Source organism: Cyprinus carpio, chromosome B5 (assembly GCF_018340385.1).
Source record: "Cyprinus carpio isolate SPL01 chromosome B5, ASM1834038v1, whole genome shotgun sequence".
NCBI lineage: Eukaryota > Metazoa > Chordata > Actinopteri > Cypriniformes > Cyprinidae > Cyprinus > Cyprinus carpio.
In genome coordinates, this window is record NC_056601.1 from 26,371,446 (window position 1) to 26,395,167 (window position 23,722).

A 23,722-nucleotide genomic window follows, 5' to 3' on the forward strand; every position below is an offset into this window, starting at 1 on the left:
TACCTGAACCAAATGACTAATCAAAACGAGAGGGAGAAACTTGTTCACGGGAAGCACATGGGGAGAAAAACACAAGACAGGAACACAAGTCTAACAATACCATAAAACAATCAAAAGTCTAACAATCTAACAATATCATAAAAATATATATATATTTTTTTTATTAAATACTGATAACCAAAGACTACTCTATATAGTACTATAATGTTTTTCAGATTTCTTTTCTGTTAGGTATGGATTTATCTTTATCTTATTTGTCAGGTATAAAAAAATCAGGTGAAACTGTATCTAAATACATACAATACACATTAATATGACTATTTTCTCCTTTCAAAGACATTCCCAACATTAATGTTTTTTCTACATTTATTTATATCAACATGCAAATAATTACAGACATTAATACATACTTCAACAGCAAGACAAAATGCATTATACAAGCTGGTGTATCATTACATACCACTATTTAAACAAAAAAGTCAAATCAAAATGACATTCAATTACAACATCCTGCTACACCTGGAGTTTGTCAAAAGAATGCAATGTGCTTTTTATTTAATGTTCAATTATTTTGCCATTAGTATAACTACTCTAATTCCGAGTATGGGTCACCATACTTGGCCACATGTCAGGTCACATTCACATAAAAAATTTTTTTTATTGTTTTAAAGTTGCAGCCTAATGGTTAGAGTGTTGGACTCATAACTCAAAGGCTGCGGGTTAGAGTCTCATACCGGCAGGGATTGTAGGTGGGGGGAGTGAATGTACAGCGCTCGCTCCCACCTTCAATACCACGACTAAGGTGCCCTTGAGTAATACCATACTTGGCCACATGTCACTTCACTTTCACTACAGAATAGCATATGGACATTTACAGACAATTATTACATCTTAAACATAAATTTGCATTTTTCTAATGTGAAAATGCATAAAGGAAGAACTGTCAAATGGGTAACATTTTTCCTATAATGTTTTATCAGATCTTTCACAAAAAAAAAAAAACTATGTGAAGCATCCTTATAGTGACTCCCATTTCCTTAATTTACACTCCCTACTCTCTCCTTTAATTATAGTTTTTATAGTTATACGTTAACAATAGTTTTACATATTCATACTTCTTCATGATGCATCCATGTTAGTCATAATTAAAAGTGACGTGACATACAGCCAAGTATGGTGACCCATACTCAGAATTCGTACATTTAACCCCCAATAGAGTAAAATATAGATGTAAGAGTATTAGAAGAATTACAAATACATTAGCACATGCACTCAAACAAAGCATTATATTGAATAAATAGAAATAAATATCTAAGGAGATATTTTTTTGAGATATTTTTTTTTTGTAGCTTTTGTTCATTATTTGATGCAGTGTTTTGTCTTTATATACCACACCAAACTACTTCAACAACACAGGTAAATAACCGGTAAAACAATTTGGATCAGAGAGAACCTTAGAAATATCTGTCTTTGTGATTCTAAACTAAACAGAACAATCTTCAATGAAACCACATATGCAGTCTATTTTACTTCTCTAATGAGACATATTTCCTATACTAAAAATTGCATGTTCCGGGGAAAAGGTGGGGCTTGATTTTATCCATTGGGAATTCATTAGAACATAAACGGTGTGCAAGCAGTGCTAAATTGTGAGTATACAGCTGATCCTCATTTATTGGAGCCTCTATTTGCAAGGAAGCGAAGCTGAAAGCCAAGTTAAACTATCTTGGCATATATACTGTAGCTAATATTTCTTTTTTCACTCTATTTTTTCTTAATAAACATCAACCAGCATTAAATTGCTGCATTAACTATTAGCAAGATTTTATACTATTGTATATACTGTAGCCTAAAACAATGCCTAAATAGCTATTTGGTTGTTATTATTAGCCTTAGCATTATTAGAAAGTGATGCCAGCTGACAGTTGTTTAAGAGGTGGAGCAAGTTACATTTTAAAGATTACAAAGACTAATTAATGTTCCATAACTCAAACATTAAAAATTAAAGTATTAATACTTTTTAAATTACATCAAATTGAATAGCAAGTGGAAATTTACACCTTCACAAAATCTCAACTTAAAATCCCACTTTTTGCCATTTAATTAAAAATTATTATTATTATGATTTTTCCTATTTTCTTCAAATTTTTTCACACCAGTGATAAAATGCAAGTTGCCGAAGTGGCTAACCTGTACTTCACCACAAATATTTTCTACATAATTACTATAATAAGCAATATATAGTAAACATTCCTCATTCTAAAATGTCCCTTTAATCACAAGTGTGTACTCTCTCCATCATGAATAAAGTGGTTGAGCATTTTTTGAGCAGACTCCAGACCAACCATCCCATTTCTATCTTCTCCAGCACCATGGCTGTTCACTTCTCTCCAATTACATACCATCTCATCTGCATACGATACTTGTCTGGTGCTGGCTTGTGACTGGTAGAGGTCCATCATGGATTTATTGCTCCTCAGATGGCCATGATGATCCTGCTGCTGCTCTTGCTGCTTCTGAAGACCAATGGAATGGATCTCTTCCAGGCTAGCAGAGAGCACGCGAATGGGAGAGCCCAGGTTACGTACCTCTGTGATCTGGTAGGCATCGCATACTGGACCATCAGGACTCTGCTTGAAGCGAGCCAGGCTGACATCCTCGATAGGAATTGGAAGGGTTTCAGGGTGAACGGTGAATTTGAGATGTGGTATCTGTAGGCCATGATGAGGTTGATGACATCGGTTTTCCTCACCCCCAGATTCACTCTCTGTATCTATGATTCCCTTTGAATACTGGTTCACCCCCTCCCAACCACCTTGGCTCTGTTGCCATTGGAAATATGACGCATTTTCATGACTTCCCTGTGAACCTCTCGGGATGCAGTTTTGTGCCTCCTCTCCCATTTCTGACCAATCAGATTCCTCCTCCTCTGGTAGAGTTCCCAATGATTGGTCATCGGCATGCATGGAGACTTTGTCATAATGATTACTGTCCATGAACTGAGCTGGAGGCGGTGCGACTGGAAGTGGAGTGATGGGATCATCAGACTTCAAATGTTTCACTAGGGCATCCTGTAGCATTGATGTCACCTAAAGGTGCAGGAATGTCTTAAATTAAGCCAACTCATTCTCGTTAGAGACATACTTGAAATAAGCACAAATGAACTTAATGAATTATTTTATGTAAGAGTTTATGTAATACAAAAGATTTGAATAATAAGACCAAATGTTGTGAGGAACATTTTCCAAAAGCAAAAGATACAAATGTCAATATGCTTTTGATTTCTAAAATAAAATAAAAGGGAATTAAATCATACAATTCCTCGCAATCTTTATTTATTTTTGTAGAATATACCATTATATTCATCATATTCAGTATCTTGACTGAGCTATGATATTTTTGAATGGAAAGATTTAAAGTAACTATGTACTATGAAGGGGGTCTACATAAATATGAATATTACTAATTATAACAAAATCAAACTCTCACATTAATGGTCTCTAGACTTTGGATGGTTGTCTTTGCTGCAGACAGTTGTTCTGTGAGCTCTGAGATCCGCTCGTTCAGTCGCTCTCGCTCTCCATCCATACTTTGAGCCTAAATTTAAGTAGCAAAAAAGACAGGAAAGTGAATAAAGTCAATAATAATTTTTTGGAATTTTAAAGTTACAGTCGTAGCCAAAAATATTGGCACCCTTGTTAAATATGATAAAAGAAGGCTGTGAAAATTAATCTGCATTGTTAATCCTTTTGATCTTTTATTTTTTTAAATCACAAAAATCTAAGCTTTCATTGGATAATAAGAATTTAAAATTGGGGGAAATATCATTATGAAATAAATGTTTTTCTCAAATACACACTGGACACAATTATTGGCATCCCTACAAATACTTATGAGTAAAATATCTCTGAGGTATATTCCCATTCATATTCAAAATTTTGAGCACTCCAGGGTGATTATGAATATGAAATTATCCAGCCATGGCTTCCTGTTTCACAGAAATATAAATAGGAGGGAAAACAAAGCCCAGATTCCCTTGATCATCCATCACAATGAGAAAAACCAAAGAATATATTTCTGATGTGCAGCAAAAGATAATTGAGCTTCACAAATTAGTGAAGTGGCTTTAAGAAAAGAGCTAGAGCAGTGAAAATTCCCATTTCCACCATCAGTGCAATAATTAAGAATTTCCAATCAACATAAAATGTTACGAAACTGCCTGGAAGAGGACATGTGTCTATATCGTCCTAATGCATGGTGAGGAGGAGAGTTTGAGTGGCTAAAGACTCTTCAAGGACCACAGCTGGAGAAGTGCAGAAAACAGTTGAGTCTCGGGGTCAGAAAACCTTAAAAACAAATTGTCAAACAGCACCTACATCACCACATGTTGTTTGGGAGGGCTTCAAGAAAAATTATCCTAGCTCATCCAAAAACAAACTCCAGCATATTCAGTTATCAGACACGACTGGAACTTCAAATGGGACTGACTTCTGTGGTCAGATGTAACTAAAAATGTAGCTTTTTAGCAGCAAACACTCAAGATGGGTTTGGTGAACACAGGGATAAAAAGTACCCCATGTGTACAATGAAATATACTGCTGTATTTTTAATGTTGTGGGCCTATATTTCTGCTAGAGGTCCTGGACATCTTGTTTAGACACATGGCATCTTTTATTCTATCAAATACCAGCAGATAAAAAAATCAACTAGTGACTGACTCTGTTAGAAATCTTATAACGGACCATGTTTGGATCTTCCAACCGTACAATAATCCAAACACAAACTTCAAAAACAACACAAAAATGGGTCACTGGGCACAAAGGCAATCTTCTGCTATGGCCATTCCTGTCCTCTGACCTGAACCCTATAGAAAATGAGTGTGGTGAACTAAAGAGGAGATGCACCATCATGGATCTGGGAATCTGAAGGCTCTGGAGTGATTCTGGATGAAGGAATGGTCTCTAATGTCTTGTCAGGTGCTCTCTAACCTTATTCAGGCATTATAGTAGAAGAATTAGAGCTGTTAAATTGGCAAATGGAGGTTTCAAAAAGTATTGAATAAAAGGGTGCCGTTAATTGTGTCCAATGTGTATTAGAGAAAAACATTTATTTCATAATGATATTTCTCCTTATTTTAAATTCTTATTATCCAATGAAAGCTTAGATTTTTGTGATTTTTTTAAATAAAAGATCAAAAGGATTAACAATGCAGATTAATTTTCACAGCCTTCTTTGATCGTGTTTACCAAGGGTGCCGATATTTTTGGCCATCACTGTATGTAAATCAATGGTCTATTGATATAATGTAATTATGAATCCATTTAAATGGATTTAATTAGGCTGGAACAATTAAATAAGTCTGAATGTTTAAATTGGGCTTCACCACACAATGCAGTTTCTTCTCCAGAAGGTGATTGGTTTGTTTTGTGCAGGAGTAGTTGTCCTGAAGTCTGATGAAATAGAAAGACAGAGAAATCTATATGATATATTCACATGAATGCTTTGAAAAAACTACAAATTTCATATTCTAAACACAGACTGGGTTGCACTAAATTAAGCATGGTTTAGAGCAGGGGTGTCAAACTCGAAACTCCAAACTTCCTGGAGGCCTGCAGCCCTGCTCAAATACACATACCATCTAGTTTTCAAATAAATCTGAAGGACCTGATTATCTGGATCAGGGCCCGTATTCAAAAACATTTTATCTCACCACTAAGAGTTCTCCTAAATAGCAGTAAAAGTTATTAGCTAAGAGTTTTCTCTTCAAACCTATTCACAAAGCTGCTGAGACAAACTTTTACTAATGAATATAGAGAAGTCTTAAGCTAAGAGTAAGGGCGGGGTTGACCTCGTTGCTATGGATGATGTCAGCGTGCTTACTAATTATGAACACAGTCACTAGGTGCGTTCGACTTCATGCAGCGCCGCGGAAACCGATCGCAATCTGATTTGATGCAGTGCATGCCGGTTAGAAATTTCGTCCGACTTGAGACTGCGCGACCCCACATGACTGTCACGTGTGGCAACAAAGTACCGCAAGAGCGTTTGGAGAGCAGCCGGCTGACTCAGCCGCCGCATTTTCTCCAGAGCAACTGCAGGAGCGCTGATGATAACACTGTTGTTTCACGATTGGCCAGATTCACCACATGACAATGAGGTTTCGGTTTTAATCATACCTTTTCATTTTCAATAATGGCCACAATCTGTGTTTTTAGAATGGTAAAAGCTTTTTTACTGTAGTCGCACTGTTGTATGAGTCATGTTTATCATACTACACTGATAAAAGCACATATACCCCCACTTTATTAGTATTTAAATTGTATATGACTATGTTGAACTTTATTCTTGAAAATATGTCGCTGTATTAATCAGTATGTAAAAACTGTAGCTCATAAAAACCTTTCTAAAACGTCTGTGTATTTGACAAATATTGCATTTAATTCACTTCATCTGTGATAAAGTATGCAAACACCGCGTGAGTGTCACTAACGGGAGCAGAAAGTGTCTGGCTTGACGTGTCTGTTTTCATCTCCGCCCCCGACTGCAAGCGGCAACTCTCGTAGACCGTCGTCTGTAGCCGTGCTTCATATTGGCTGATAGGGGAGGGGTCTCTGTCAGAGATTTATTCATAGAAATATTGTAGAGCACGATGTTGCCATATATAAATGTTTAAAAATATAACTTTTGCCACATTCAAATAAACATTTTAAAATGCAGGCTGTCACCAATTAAACAAGTATATGTTCAGCTAATTGTCAGCCTCTTACATGTATGTGTCACGGTTATGATCTGTTTTGGTTTAGTTTGTGTCTCCGTTATCCTGCCTAGTTAGTTTACATGGTTTTTGATTAATTAGCTCCACACCTGTTTATGTTCTTCTTGATTACGTTCACTGTTTATAAGTCCTGTGTTCTCCCCTGATTCCTTGGTCTGCTATTGTTTGGATTTGTGTTTGGTTGTGCCTATTCTTTCCTGTAGAATATTAAAATAACTATTTTGTTATACTCTTTCATCATGTGTTTTGCTTTGCACACCAACATGTGACAGAATAGCAGACCATCAAAAGTGAGTACAGTTTAACAGCGTTATTTGTTTCATTTCTTTTTCCTCTCCTCTCCCGGAATGGACCTGCCAGCTGTCCAGTTCCTATGCTTGGAGCAGTTGGACAGTTCGCTAGAGGACCACACCAAGGACTTTATCGATCTGGCGTGTCTTACCCACTTCCCAGACCACTCGCTCTGTGTTTTTTATTACACCGGCCTGAGCGAGCGGTGTAAGGCACACCTACCAGCGAATGGTCCCAAGGAGGATTTTGCCACTTTCGTGGAGTGGGTGCTGGATAGAAATGGACTGTATTTCTCCATCTGCCCCACCGAGGAGGACATCTCCAGTCCCACTCATGAACCAGAGACCAGCCAGCCATCATCCCGATGCATGGAGTTACTGCCTGAGCCCACTGCAGACAGACAACCTGAGGCCGTTGCGACCAAGCCGAGCATCGACACGGAGCCTGAGCCACAATCATCGTCTGACCAAGTGTGTGAGCCAGCAGCATTGTCCGTTCCCGAGGGAGTTTTGGAGGAGCTTGGAGGGAAGCCCCGCCCACACTCCCGCCACTGAGGGTGAGCTGCAACTGGTCACTGGACCACATTATGAGGAACTAATGGACTGTTTTAAAGTGAATCTAATAGACTGGTTTGGGGAGGCATTACCCAGTTCTCCAGTGTCTCTGCTGTTTCCGCCCAGCCTTAAAACTCCAGTGTTCCCTCCCAGCCTCCCTCTCCTGCCTCCTCTTAAACCAACCAGTTTCTCAGCCCCATCTCTGCTGGTTCCTGTCAGCCCATCAGCACACCATGTCTGGTGGGTCGGCTGTGCTTAGGGACTTCCGCTATCCTGGCTGGCCTCTGGAGTTCCATCTGGCTCCTCCTGCTCCAGACTCCTCCTTCCATCCACTTCACCCTGGCCCTATGAAAAATGACCATTTCCTGCCCCTTGCCTGCTCCACGCCTGCCTCGTAAACCCCCACCCTCCCTCCTCTGGACTATGTTTGTCGGTGCGAAGACACACCATTCCAGGAGGGGGGCGAACTGTCATGGTTATGATCTGTTTAGGTTTTAGTTTGTGTCTCTGTTATCCTGCCTAGTTAGTTTCCATGGTTTTTCATTAATTAGCTCCACATCTGTTTCTCTTCTTGATTACGTTCACTGGAGAAGTCCGGTGTACTCCGATGATTCCTTTGTCTGCTATCGTTTGGATTTGTGTTTGGCTGTGCCTAATCTCTCCTGTGGAATATTAAAAGAACTCTTTTTTTTTTTTTTTTTTTTTTTTTTTATAAATACTCCTTCATTGTGCGCTTTGCTTTGCACACCAACACGTGACAGAATGCTTCTCGTAAACAATTGTGACTATGCATATAAACATCATTTTAATTAACAGAGTAGAATAATCATGGCTGATAGTAATGCATGCAAACGTAAAAAAAAAAAACGACGCAAGAACAGCTGTTACTACTTACCCAACTGGTTAATGAAAACAAGGATATAATCAAAGGAAAATTTAGAGTTGGGATAACCTCCAAAACCAAAGGCAATACCTTGTTTCATTTTTATCAGATGTTTCTAAAATGTTTACATTCAGAGGCAGATTGCCAGCAACAGCCATTTTAGGATAGTTTGTGGTTTGATCTTAGTGACTTAGGAGTCCTCTTCACTACTCCTAACCTTTCACAGATTTAGGAGCTAGTTTTAGAACTAAAACACTTTGTCAAATACTCTTAGAGCAAACATTTATGATTGATGCCCATTATTTTTAAGATTTTCTCCTAAATTGGTGCATTATGAGTTACTTTTAGCCTTAAGATTTTTTGTGAATATGGGCCATTGTGTGTTTAATTAGTCTTGGAGCTAAACTCTTCAGGGCTGCGGCCCTCTAGGAATTGAGTTTGACACCCCTGGTTTAGAGAAAATCAATGATTGGTCGGTGCAGGTTTTATTTTAAATAACGACAAATATACAATTTGTCTTTGACTAAAAACGGAAATAACATGACAATCACCCCTTTAAAAAGTGCTTACCTATGGTTAAACAGAGATCCAAAGCATAAATAGCTCACTCACCCTTATAAAAAATAAGTACACTTTAGCCAAATTTTGAAAAGATAATTTATGAAAATAATGTACTTTAAAAGAATATACTTAAGTGCAAACTGAATATCATGTTTTAACTGACTCAATTAATTGCAATTATATGAAAATATATTAATGTCTACATTTTTATTAAATGCAATTAGCTGAACATTAGAGTGTTTTCTGAACCATTTAAGTACTTAAGTATATCTTTATATGTAATTTAATAATTAATAGCTCATCATGTATAAATTATCATGTATTTGAAAATATTTGCAATTACACATTTGTAATGAAGTTGCAATTTTGTACATTTAAATAATATTTTTACTTTAAATGTAATGCCAATTGACACTACAGTTAAAATTATAATCAGGTTCTTTACGTCTAGTATGTTCTGTTTTCATTGGTTTTAGTTCTGCTCCCCATTACCTAGTTTTCCTGAGTTGTCTTTATTCATCATTATATCCACCAGTGTGTTGTTAATTAACTCATCAGGTCCTTTGTTTGCTTTGTGTACTTAAACCCTTAGTTCTGCCTTTGTTTCTGTCTGTTCTTGTTGATTATTTGGTATGTACAGTATCTACTGGTTTATTATTATAGATTTCTTCGTATTATAGTCTATTTCTTCGTATTATAGTCTCATTCTTTTGTAGTGTGAGTGTTTTATACTACTAAACGTCACAGAAGAACATACCCTTTACTGATCAGCATGGACTCAACTGCTGTACTACTGCTATGCTTGGAACAGGAGCATAAAAGCCTTGAGGCCCACTCCTGTGGATTCCTCTATCTGCAGAGCCTACCAAACTTTCCTGACTGCTCTTTATGCTCATCCTACCTGGCCAGTATGAACAAGCAAACAAAGGCTCAACTGCCCAGTGTGGGTCCTTGGGAATCTTTCACCAAATTTGTTGAGTGGGTCCTGGTGTACAACGGATCCCCATACAATGTCTGCCCCACTGAAGAAGAACACACAGGACGTGCTCCGACAGAGACCAGCCATCCACCAGAGAGTAAACCGACGGGGATTTTTTTAGAGCCCATCGCAGCCCGTGGAGACCAGCCTACCATGATGGACAAGCCTGAACCAAGGAATAGGTTTGAGGGAGCCACCGCCCTGGAGCCCGTTCCACAGTATGAGTCTGGCCAGGTGCGTGAGCCAGCAACTCCATGGATCGGCAAGGGAGTTTGAGGACTGGGAGGAAAGACCCATCCACTTGCTGTGTGTGATTCTGATATGGCTTCTGGTGGATATTTTGAGGAACTTAAGGACATTTTTAAGAGGATGTTATTGACAGGTTTGAGGAGGTAAAACACAATTCTCCTGAGTTTCTGCTGGTTCCATCCAGCTCTCCTGCATCTCCTGAGCTTCCTGTGTCTCCACAGTTCCCACCCTGCCTCTCTCTCCCACCTCTTCAATCAGCCAGTTCCTCAGCCCCACTTCCGCTGCTGTCCTTCAGCCATTCTGCAGCTCCGATTGACATGGAGGACCTGCTCAGTGTCTTCAGGCCATCAGCTCCACCCAGCACAGAGGATCCCCTGGTTCCAACTCTAGCCTCCATGCCCATTGCTTCACCTCGGCCTGTTGACACTTCACCTCCACCTTAGCCCTTCGCTTGGCTCAACCGAAACCATCAGCCATATGGCTTCTCTGGGCTCCCTCGTCCCTCCGGCTCCACCTTGGTCAGCCATCGACCAGCCTGCACCTTCGGCTCCATCTGGCTCCACCTTTGCCCTCAGTCCCACCGATTCAGCCTCTGTCACACACAGCTGACTTCACGAAGGGCCAGCCCCACGACTTCACTGGCCCAACCATTCCCACCTCAGAGGATGGGGGTTTCTATTTCAGCCCCTGTATCCTTCTCATCCCCCTTTTCTCTTGACTCAGCTCTGGGAGAAGGTTCCCACTGTCACCAGTGTGGAGGGGAAGACTGGGGAAGGAATTTGCCTGACTGTCATGGTTGGTAGAACCGTCGTCTCTGCTGATCATTATGTGGGTAGTAATGTGTGTCTCTCGTTTGCACTGATTGTTTCATGTGGGCGTCTCCGATAATTGTTCATCAGTCACAGCTGCCACTCATTACCTGCTCCCTATTTATTGCCCATTCCCCTTTCTTTCTTTCTCAACACCTCATTGTATCCCCCCTTGTGTTCATGCCTGGTTTCTCGTCCTTGTTCTGCCTGTTGTCATCTTCGCTGGATCGCTTCACTCCTAGAACCCCATCCACTTACCTCTCCACTGGATCGCCCATCTCAGTTCCTGCGTCACACTCTCCTGCTGTCCAGTTCCACCTCCACTTCCTGGCATCCCGTGACTGTATCTCTCAGCATCCAGTTGTCCTGTTGGTTTTCTGTCATCATCTGTGTCAAATTCATTAAACCTTGTTTTACTTGCATTTACTTCCACGCCCATTCCTTTTCGTTACATTGACGTGTTCTCATAGAGCACCACATTGAAACATCTCCAGGGGTCGTGGTACGGTCCCTATAGATTACCTGAACACATAAAAAAGGTAGTTTGGGATGAATTACAGGCAATGCTTGAAATGGGCGTAATCAAAGAGTCACACAGTTACTGGGCCAGTAGTCTTAGTCCCTAAGGCTGATGCCTTGACCAGGTTCTGTGTCAACTACCGAAAGGTGAATGCAGTGTCAAATTTCAATGCTTATCCAATGCCTAGTGTTGAAGAGCTGCTCAATCAACAACCATGGATTGAAACACTGGATTTAACAAAGAGATATTGGCTAATCCCCTTAATGCCAATGTCTCGAGAAAAAACAGCCTTTACCACTCTATTTGGTTTACACCAATTTGTTACACTTCCTTTCGGGCTGTTTGTGGCACAGGCTACGTTTCAGTGCCTCTTGGACCGGGTCTTACAACCCAATCAGGCATATGCTGCTGCCTACCTAGACAACATCATTATATAGAGTAATGACTGGCGGCTGCATATGAAACATTTAGGAGTGGTACTGAGGTCGCTGTGCATGGCAGGGCTCACAGCCAACCAGAAGAAATGTGCAATTGGACGGGTGGAAGTATGGTACCTGGGGTTCCACTTAGGGCATAGGCAGGTGCAGTCCCAAATTGATAAAACTGCAGCAATTGTGACCTGCCCATGTCCTAAGATCAAAAAGGAGGTGAGACCGTTCTTACAGGCTATAACAGGCGTTTTGTGCCTGGCTATATGGACGTCACCAGTCCCTGGACCGACCTCACTAAAAAAGGGGGCTTCAGATCCGGTCCAGTGGATGGAGCAGTGCCAACAGGCTTTTACCCAGATAAAGGCTGCACTGTGTGGTGGGCCATTGTTACACTCTCCTGACTTTTCTCTCCCTTTTGTCTTGCAGAGGGACACATCGGACCGAGGGCTGGGAGCCGTTTGTCCCAGGAGGTGGAAGGAGAGGAGCGCCCCATGCTGTACATTAGTCGGAAGCTCTCCATGAAAGAGACTTAGTACAGCACAATCGAGAAAGTATGTTTGGCCATTAAGTTGGCAGTCCTAACTCTCCGATACTACCTGTTGGGACGGGCTTTCACCCTCTGTTCAGACCATGCCCCACTCCAATGGCTCCACCGCATGAAAAATGTCAACGCGCGGATCACCCGCTGGTATTTGGCTTTACAGCCATTTAAATTTCAGGTGGTCCACAGGCCGGGGGTGCAGATGGCTGTGGCTGACTTTCTCTCCAGAAATGGGGTGGGGGGAGTGGGTGGCAGGCCGGATGGCGGTGTGGGTCAGGTGGTGTGGGTATGTGGAAAGTGGGGTGTGGTTTAAAGGCCTCTGAAGACGAAGAATGAGTGCTGGAGAGTTGATGGTTAAGTGAGTACATATTTTCATTATCTAAAGGAGAGTGTATATTATATGTTGATACCTAAGCAACACATTAGATTCTACTCTTGAACATCCAGTCGAGTTTCATATGCAAAACACCATTGGCTCTTTGATCCCCCAGATGTATGACCTCGATAGAAGAAAAAGACCACTCATCAGTGACCCACTTTCAGTCTGCGGTTCTGTTAGATTCTGAGAAGATGAGGATGTGAGCTAGACCTCTTCTGCAACCCTTAAGTCTGTGCCAGGCTTCGGCCTTGTCTTTGCATTCACCAATGATCCTTGGATCCCAGCTGATGTCTCTCTTAGCTCTTCTTCACTTTCCATCTGAGAGAAAACTCTCCCGACCACCACAGAGTCAGAATAACATCTTTTTGGAGTTCATCACTCTTTAAACCTCGCAGAATGTGATTGCAGCTCCAAAACATTAAGACTTTCATCCAAGACTCCGACTCTGCCAAGGCAATGCAAGTATTGTACATTTAACTAAACAAAACAGAGGTTTAGGATAAACTGGCGACCTCGTTATAAAATGGCGCTGATGGTATCACTCAGGTGGTTAACTGACTCATTTTGCAAAACTTCATTCTCTGGTTTCTCTAATAGTTTCAGTCATCCACTTCCAACCTCCCCATGAATGAGTGATTTGTATGTTTGCTTGTTTGCCTAGATTAGTTATGTGTTAGTGTTTAGTTAATAAAACTTTTGTGCACAATTTACATGAGTTTCTGACTCTGTCATCGCTTGTATGTAGTGTCCCTTTTACGATCCTATCTATAGCTACATGCTCTAATGCGTTACCGTAAGAAAGTTATTTTCTGTGGCCACAAAAATATCCTTTCTTAGAGTTGATATGAACTTACATTGAATGTTCGCTGGTCAAACAGATTAGGTGGTGCGATTTAATTCTGCTACAGTTACTACTGGCAGCTGAAAAAAAAAAGTGAAAGTCGTGACATTTGCCAAGTATGGTAACCCATACTCGGAATTGGTGCTCTGCATTTAATATAGCTGATATAAATCATTGTAATTAATCATAAGTAATTGCAATTATTTATATAAATTTCCCTTTTAAGCTAATTTGCTACACTACAAATGAACATTAAGCTCCCTACTTTTTTGAGTGAAGTATGGATTAGCTCAGATGAAAAAGTGAAATCGCTGTTTCTCTTGTTAGAGCAAATCTTAAGTAAAACCATCAAAAGCTAAAGCAACAGATTTGTTGTTAAATGTCTTAAATTATTCTTTGTTATAAAATTTAGCATAGTCGAGACTGCCCTCTTATATATCCTCTTTATATATCTATTCAACATTAAAATATATGGTCTACTAAATGAGTCAATGTAGTGTATGCTGAAGCATGTGCATCGCCCACAGAACCAAAAACCCTGACTGTTTTTAAACAGGGCTAAAGTTTTAGCTCAAATTATTTTATGTGCATGCATTATATATGAATAGAATAGAATAGAATAGAATAGAATAGAATAGAATAGAATAGAATAGAATAGATTAAATTAGCACAGTACAGTTTAGTCTTGTGTCTCACCTTGTGAACCGCTCCATTAAGCTGCTAAGCTCTATGCGAGTTCTTTGTAGCTCAGATTCAAGGAGCTGGTGTCCAGTTTTGAACTCAGCTCCCATACATTCTATTCGCATAGTGGTCTGCAGCAAACTGTGGTGGAGAGCCTCATTCTGCTCCTGTAACATCCTGGATGGAATAAACATACAGACAGTCCACCAAGCATGCCTCCAAGAAAACACAAACTGCAAGATACAGAATGCTTTTATGAGCTATGACATGCCATGGGATCATTTGTATCTGAGTGTGTCTAAAGCTAAAAAGCCATGTCCAGAACCAAATGGAAGGCAATTGGTACTTTAGCAGGCAGCATGCAAAAAAGAATGCAAAGGAAAAAAAACTCACATTAACCTCTCCAATTCTGAATCCTTTTCCTGTGTAAACATGAAAGCGGAGTCAATCGTGCAAAACCACAACAGCAAATAATTATCAGTATATATAAATATATACCAAAGCAATAAGACCCAAGAAGCTGTGGTTTACAGTGAATTTATAACAGCTAAGAGGCATTGCTGCGTAAAACCCCCTTAGCTGTTATAAAACTGTTGTTCCATATACGTTTCACAAAATAAAATAAAGCAAATCAAATATAATGATTTTAATAAAAACATTCTTCAGCCAAACAATGTAGTTCCTCAGAAATGGTTGTGGTTGCAACAAAGTGGTTCAGAATCAAGGACTGGAACTATCCGTTTTAAAAATTAAAAAACACTAAAGAAAAAATTCTCACCTTTGGGAATGAGGATGAATCTTGATAGCTCACTGTGGATTGATCGTCCTGGATAGTGGAACTAGCAGATGAATCTGACTTGTTAGAATGTGGAGAAGTAGACCGTTGGCCAATTGGAGAGTGGCGAAGATGGCTTGGGTGATCATCCTCTTTGAAGTGTGAATGATAATGGTTTGATTCAGAATGAAAGTGATGATGTCCCATATCAGAATGTTGATTCTGCGATTCTGGATGGTCATGATGATGATAGTGATCTTGGGAATGATGATGGTGGGATTCTGGTTGGGAATGATGATGAAATTCTGAATGTTCATGATGTTGAGGATGATTAGTCTCTGGATTGGAATGGTAATGGGCATTTGAATGGGAGTAATTGTGGGATTCTTGAGATTTATGGTGACGGTAATGATCTGATTCAACAGGGGGGTTATCATGATTTCCTGATTGAAAATGGTTAGGAGGAGGTTCTGGAGAATTGTGATCACTTTGGTGGTGGAATTCCAAATTGGAAAGGTGTCCTTTAGAATGTGATGTGCTGTGCTTTTGGGACTGTGAATATGAGTTGGGATTATTTTCATTATTATGAGGTGAATTAGAGTGTACAGGACTTTTTGGATGACTGTCAGACAAGTGATGTTGATGAGGATTAGGGTGAGTGTCAGTGTGAGAAGAATGATATGAATGTTCAGGTGTAAAGGATGCATCATGTGAATGAGAGTATGGGTGAGTCTCAGAGTGTGAATCATCATTGAAATTATGGTGATCTGGTTCTGAAACTGAAGTTTGATGGTGATAATCAGGGTTTGATGAGTGATTAGGATGGGAATGATGGTGATGATGCTGGTGAGACTTGGGATGAGAGGATTCATAGTCAGAATGATGGTGTTGAGATTTCACACAAAACTGATGGTGTGTTACAGAGTCAGTAGAAAGATGAGATATACTACTGTGGTGTTCTCCATGGTGGTGGAGAGGAGAAGGAGGAGAATAGTGATGAGATTTTGAATGGGTATGGTGGTGGGAACTTTCTGAATGGGTGGAATGATGATGTGAAGATGAAGTGTGGTGACTTCCATGGTGGTGATGTGGTGGCGAAGGTGAATGATGATGCTGGTGAGATTCTGCATGAGAAGGATAGTGGTGAGCTTCTGGATGATGGTGAGTTTCTGATTTAGAAGAATGTGTTGGACTGTTGTAAGATTCATGATGGTAATGTGATGGAGAAGGGGAACAATTGTGGGAATCTGAATGAAGAGAGTTATTGTGTGGTGATGGGCTAAAATGAGTTTCATGGTGGTGATGTGATTGTGAATGATGGTGATTAGATTCTGCATGGACATGATGGTGTTGAGATTCTAGTTGGGCATGATGGTGTTGTGATTCTGATTGAGAATGATGGTGTTGAGATTCTGGATGGGTATGATGGTGATGGGATTCTGAATGGACATGATGGTGTTGTGATTCTGATTGAGAATGATGGTGTTGAGATTCTGGATGGGCATGATGGTGATGGGATTCTGAATGTACATGATGGTGAAGGGATTCTGGTTGGGCATGATGGTGATGAGATTCTGGATGGGCATGATGGTGATGAGATTCTGGATGGGAATGATGGTGATGAGATTCTTGAAGGGTATGATGGTGATGAGATTCTGAATGGGAATGATGGTGATGAGATTTTGGATGGGCGTGATGGTGATGAGATCCCTGATGGGTGTGATGGTGATGCGACTCCTGATGGGTATGATGGTGATGTAATTCTGGACGGGCATGTTGGTGATGAGATTCTGGATGGGCATGGTGGTGTTGCGAATCTCGATGGGCATGAAGGTGATGTGATTCTGTATGGGTATGATGGTGATGAGATTCTGTATGGGCATGATGATGTTGGTTTTCTGTTTCTGGAGAACAAGGACATAAAGGCAAGCTATGATTATCTTTGTTGTAATGGTGGTGTGATGAGGACAATTTGTGGTGTGAAGTTCGATGATTCGGTAAATTGAAATGTTCTTTGGAGGCAGTTTGGTGCTTTTTCTGACTTTTGTGGTTACGTTCAGTCCCAGATGAAAGACCTTTTGAAGAAGAACTAGTATAGCTTATATCACTTTTTGCACTGTCATGTCGATGCCTGGGAACAGCCTGGTGCTGTTGTTGATAGATGAGGTCCCTTTCAGGATAAGAATGTTTGTTCGAGCGGGAGGTCTTGCTTGAATGTGAGTGCCGATTGGAATGGGAGCGCTTACTTGAGTGAGAGTGCTTACTTGAGTGAGAATGCTTACTAGAGTGTGAATATTTGCTGACATGGGAGTGAGTAGTTGATGTTATGGAGCTAGCACTACTTCCAGGCCGGCTTCTGGTAATTTTTGACTTCTTTTCACTTTTATGTTTAGGCTTTGGAGACAATGCCTTTGGAGGCATTGAAGTTTGACCAGGGCTCAAAGGCCTGTGAACATCTGTTACCCCAAGTGATGTAAGTCTTGATGGGCTAAGTACCTGCCTTGTGATTTCATTCAGAAAGGCAGAAAACTTCATCTTCTCCTTCAAAAAGTTCTTATGAGCCTCTTGTTTCCTTTTCTCCAGCCCTTTCTCATCTAAGTCTTCAACACCAGCATGATCTGTTTGCCTTGACAAAACCTCCATAGACTTGGTCTTTCTTATGTTTGCAGCCCCTTTGGCATGATTATGTTGTTGCCCCTTAATTTCCTTTTCATTCTTTTGTTGAGTATTTGTTGCAGTCTTCTTGGCAGTCCCTCCACTTGTTTCTTTGACAGTCAGATTCTTTTCCATGCTTGTGGACTTCTTCAGTTGGCCATCAGCATCCAATAAAGGCATTGTATCTACATCATCCTCATCATCCTCAAAGGCTCTCCGTCCTCTGCTGATATCCATACATGATTGTGAGTGCTTTGGATGTTGAATAGCTCGCTTGGACTCAGTGGGCAAAGAGGCATTTTCCAGACTGGTTTCGGATGACCACGAAGAACATGAACCAGAAGAAGAGGAAGAAGAAAAGCTAGAATTGGAGAAATATGATTTGGAGGAAGAAGATGAAGAGGAATTGGAGGAGGAAGAGGAATCAGAAGAAGAGGAATCAGAACTGGATGAGCTTGATGAAGACTTTGACAAAGAACTAGGGGAAGACCCAGAAGAGTTTGAGGAAGTGACTGAAGCTTTAGAGTGAGTTTTCTTTTTCGGTGTGTGATGTTTATCCTGATGTTGTGGATAATGATGATGATGGCTATCAGTTTGGGGGTGATGATGGTTATAATGCTCATGAATGTGATGAAAACCAATGCTGGCATCTGAAGCACTATAGTTAAAAGTGAAGAAAAAATAATTAGTGAATCTTACTAAGGTACTAATTATTATTTACTACTACTATTACTTATTAAAACTCCATTTATACATGTATAAATTAATCCTACACTCATTTGTGCTGTAGATGTAACGTAGGCCAGCTAGTAAGAGCTGTGCAGGTAAACCTCACTCCTCTGATTTCAAAAAGGGCACTAGCAACTGACACTAGAGGCTGCAGTCTTTTGCGTCTTTGTTGGCGTGCCCACCTCCCATGCCGGAAACTCCAGTTAGAATCCCACGGTCAAATAGAACCAGAGGGGCTATGTTAGTACCGTGACCTGGATGGAGGTGAGGTTTAAGGGGGTGAGTGTAAAAGAAGCCTGCCAGTAAGAGCTGTGAAGGTTAACTTCACTCCCCTGATCTCAAGAGGCACAGTAACGACTAATGCTAGAGCTTGTGGTCTTTACCAACCTTGTTAGTGTGTCCACCTCCCATGCTGGAAACACCAGCTCGAATGCTACTTGGTGTGTGGCAAGTAGAACCAGAGGGGTTACATAGACATGAATGATGCCTAAAACCATGTGATTTCTTATGATTTGGACAAGTCAACAACCACTCAGGAGACCCTAGCGACAACCTAGCAAAGCCCTAGAAACCACTCATAACACCACAGCAACCACCCTGAATACCCTAGCAACTGTTTAGCAACAACACTTACATTTTCTTAAAGCTGCAGTCCTTAAGTTTTGCCTCTTTGTCACCATGATCGACACCTGCAGTTGCAGTTATTTGTGGAATTATCTTTGCATGGGCTGTGCATCAGTACAGCTCCTCAGCGCAGATGAATCTAATGTTTTGATGTGTATGTTAGGTGCTGTTAGTCAACTCATCAGTGTGGATATTCACTGTACTTCGGAATTTCAGATACTACATCTTGGAATTTTTTTCAAATATAAGAAGTTTCGCTGATTAAATCTAATTATCACAAATTTAGCCCAGATCATGTCAAACAGTGCAAATTATTATTAAAATTTCTGTAAAATCTAATACCTAATTGTCATCAAATGTCATCGAAAGAAATTGTTCTTTTAACCTCAAAAAGCAATTTAATCAATTTCTTTAAAACTCATTCTAAAATGACAAGTATAATTATTCCAGCTGCTGTAAGAAGAGGTTACAAATAATCCGCCACCTGCAGCATTCACACATACAGTAAAGCCTACTAGCCAGGGCTCCTTCTTTATACAGGTGCATCTCAATAAATTAGAATGTCATGGAAAAGTTCATTTATTTCAGTAATTCAACTCAAATTGTGAAACTTGTGTATTAAATACATTCAGTGCACACAGACTGAAGTAGTTTAAGTCTTTGGTTCTTCTAATTGTGATGATTTTGGCTCAAATTTAACAAAAACCCACCAAAAAAAAACCCTGTCGCAACAAATTAGAATACTTCATAAGACCAATTAAATAATTTTTTTTTAGTGAATTGTTCGCCTTCTGGAAAGTATGGTCATTAGCTGTACATGTACTCAATACTTGGTAGGGGCTCCTTTTGCTTTAATTACTGCCTCAATTTGGCATGACATGGAGGTGATCAGTTTGTGGCGCTGAGGTGGTATGGAAGCCCAGGTTTCTTTGACAGTGGCCTTCAGCTCATCTGCATTTTTTGGTCTCTTTTTTCTAATTTTCCTCTTGACAATAACCCATAGATTCTCTATGGGGTTCAGGTCTGGTGAGTTTGCTGGCCATTCAAGCACACCAACACCATGGTCATTTAACCAACGTTTGGTGCTTTTGGCAGTGTGGGCAGGTGCCAAATCCTGCTGGAAAATGAAATCAGCATCTTCAAAAAGCTTGTCAGCAGAAGGAAGCATGAAGTGCTCCAAAATTTGTTAGTAAACGGGTGCAGTGACTTTGGTTTTCAAAAAACACAATGGACCAACACCAGCAGATGACACTGCACCCCAAATCATCACAGACTGTGGAAACTGAACACTGGACTTCAAGCAACTTGGGCTATGAGCTTCTCCACCCTTCCTCCAGACTCTAGGATCTTGGTTTCCAAATGAAATACAAAGCTTGCTTTCATCTGAAAAGAGGACTTTGGACCACTGGGCAACAGTCCAGTTCTTCTTCTCCTTAGCCCAGGTAAGACGTCTCTGACATTGTCTGTGGTTCATGAGTGGCTTAACAAGAGGAATACGACAACTGTAGCCATATTCCTTGACACGTCTGTGTGTGGTGGCTCTTCATCTTTTTCTTCCATACTTTTTCCTTCCACTTAACTTTCTGTTAACATGCTTGGATACAGCACTCTGTGAACTGCCAGCTTCTTTGGCAATGAATGTTCATAGCTCCTTGTGAAGGGTGTCAATAATTGTCTTCTGGACAACTGTCAGATCAGCAGTCTTCCCCATGATTGTGTAGCCTAGTGAACCAAACTGAGAGACCATTTTGAAGGCTCAGGAAACCTTTGCAGGTGTTTTGAGTTGATTAGCTGATTGGCATGTCACCATATTCTAATTTGTTGAAATGTTGTTAAATGTGAGGCAAAATCATCACAATTAGAAGAACCAAAGACTTAAATATTGAATTTATATATAGAGATAGAGAGAGAGAGAGAGAGAGAGAGCACAGTTTCATACAACTCATGTTGCCCAAAGTACTTTACAGTCACAAGCTTAAAAAAAAAAGAAAAAAAAAAGGAAAATGACAGAGATAGACAAATCCACCTCACATAAACATACATTAACATTAACCCATTTAAAAATGCTCTCCATTTGAATTCAAATGATGTTGTTTTAACACAGCTTTTGCTTTTAATACACAAGTTTCACAATTTGAGTTGAATTACTGAAATAAATGAACTTTTCCACAACATTCTAATTTATTGAGATGCACCTGTATATACAGACATTACAAAATCATGAATAGCGGCAAACTTGGAAAAAATTATTACAGGCTTACCATTACGAATCGTTGAAGGTAAGGAGGTAGTTTTAAACACTGACTGGTCAAATATTTGCTCAATAATTGATTTTGGATAATTTTTAACCAAAGAAAGAACGGAATGCAGCTTTAAGAAAATACAGTTCTTGTTTATATTATAGTTGTTAAGTTTTTGTGCTTTAAGATAACAACCATTTGTAGATACATTGTGAATGTTTATATTTTTATATACATTTTAAATTGCTTTTCTAATGTATGTTTTTTTACAAATATATATTTTTATTACCTCTTATCCTCATGTTCCTCTGGCAGGTGTCCACCACGATGGTGATGATGAGACGAGTGGAAATGCTGATGATGAGGATGATGGTGTTGACTATGGTGATGTATCTGATGATGAGCCATTGTCTATATTCTTGCTTCTCCTCAGAAAGACAATTTAATTCAGTTAAATTGTTCTTGCTTTGTAAAACTGCTTGTTTCCTGAGCAACAAATCATCCAAAAGTGTAATGGAAAGTACTGTGGGAATACATAATAGATATGGTAAAGGTTTGGTAGTGGTAATTTAAACCACGTGCACGTGTTAAAGCATGGAATATCTGACTGAATTACTTACATTTTATAAATTGGCATTTAGATTTTAGATCTAAACAAATGGTCAAATTTGGTCAAATTATATAATACACAGTATACTTGATATAAGAAAAATAAACAGGAAAAGAATATACTTAGTGAATATTTACAGGTGTCAGATAAAATTGTAATACATACCTATTTTTTTTTAATTAACATAAAATAAAAACTGTTACAAGCTATGTGATATTGCAATATCTTACCGCAAAATGTTCAAAAATGCCAAAAGAGAAAAGAATCCAGACTTCCTCAAAAGATTAAAGAAAAATAAATATTTTGTAATATCAATTTAAAAGCACAATTTCAACTCTTAATTTCAAACAAATGCAACTTTGAGCAAACAAATCTTGCTTTCTTGAAGGGTTCAAGAGAGATGATGAGAGCTCTGGCATTTTCACAACTTTTCTATCCATGTCTGTCCGGCCCCTTTATCTGACATGGCTGATTTTCCAACAGTCATCAGCACAGTGTGAGCACCAGATGTCAATAATTCCTGTCTCATTGTCTGAAGTGCCCATGGCAAATTTGTGCAGCAATGACAATAACATCAATTCACAGCTAAAATAGCGTTCGAAGGGGAGATTATTTTCCATGGTAGGCACTAGTGGCTGCCTCTTTTCATTTTGGGGGCCATCAGATAAAATAAGCTGCATACATAACATTTTTCAATTATGCTTTTAGGTCTTTAGAAATACATTTCTACAAGTACAAAGAAATACATTTTTGGAGTTGTCACCAAGTGACAGTCTCATCTTTTACTATGACCATGTACATATTCTTGTCGTTTTAATAAAACACTGATAAATTAGTAACTTGTCACATACATATTGCACTATAGTTCACAGTTTCCTTTGCTTCAGGCCTGGGCTTGTATCTGCCATGACTATTAATGCATATGTTAATGCAACAGGGATGATGATTCAACCTGAGAATGGAATCATTGAGAATCAATTTGAATTTACAACATTAATCATAATATACGTTCACAGGCACATTTAACAATGTGAACCATCCTAATCACAGCATTCATGCCATAGATGAAAAAACAAACAAACTATGAAACCTTATGATATAAAAACGAAATAAGATTTAGAGTAACAGTTGAATATACTTCTGATATAAATTCACAAGAATTTTTGTTATTTTGGGTTGATTTCTATTGTATTTTATTATACTGTATTGTACTATATTGATATAGTACATTCCAAATTATAATAATTAAAATAATACTGTACATCTATAGTAAGGGTTAGTAATGATCAGTGTTGGAGAAAGTTACTTTCAAAAGTAATGCATTACACTATTGCATTTCTTCCTAAAAAAGTAACTAATTACGTTACTTAGTTACTTTTTATTGAAAGTAATGTGTTACGCTACTTTTGCATTACTTTTTAAATCTGGGCTGGGCTTGCTTGTTTGCATTTAATATAAAAAGTTCTGTTTTTGGCAAATGTAAAAGCCCTTTCGGAAATGTAAATTAACATCTGTACAGTAGAACGCAGAAGAAGAAAGTTCAACACTCTTCAGCAATAAATAAGTAGAACAAATGTTAGTTTATCTTGTGTAAT

The 23,722-nt window shown here is 39.3% G+C and overlaps 1 protein-coding gene across 1 annotated transcript; it reads right to left on the reverse strand.

Annotated features, from left to right (window-relative positions):
- Window positions 1-2,044: 2,044 nt before the first annotated feature.
- si:dkey-273o13.3 (filaggrin) lies at window positions 2,045-22,517 on the reverse strand. The gene is made up of 8 exons (XM_042725078.1): window positions 22,358-22,517; window positions 21,807-22,040; window positions 15,273-18,582; window positions 14,888-14,916; window positions 14,510-14,671; window positions 5,384-5,450; window positions 3,490-3,597; window positions 2,045-3,089 (listed from the first exon to the last, which is right to left on the reverse strand). Exons 2-8 carry the CDS (start codon window positions 21,923-21,925, stop codon window positions 2,277-2,279), a joined length of 4,608 nt encoding a protein of 1,535 aa, XP_042581012.1. The 5' UTR covers window positions 21,926-22,040; window positions 22,358-22,517; the 3' UTR covers window positions 2,045-2,276.
- Between the last annotated feature and the right edge of the window lie 1,205 nt (window positions 22,518-23,722).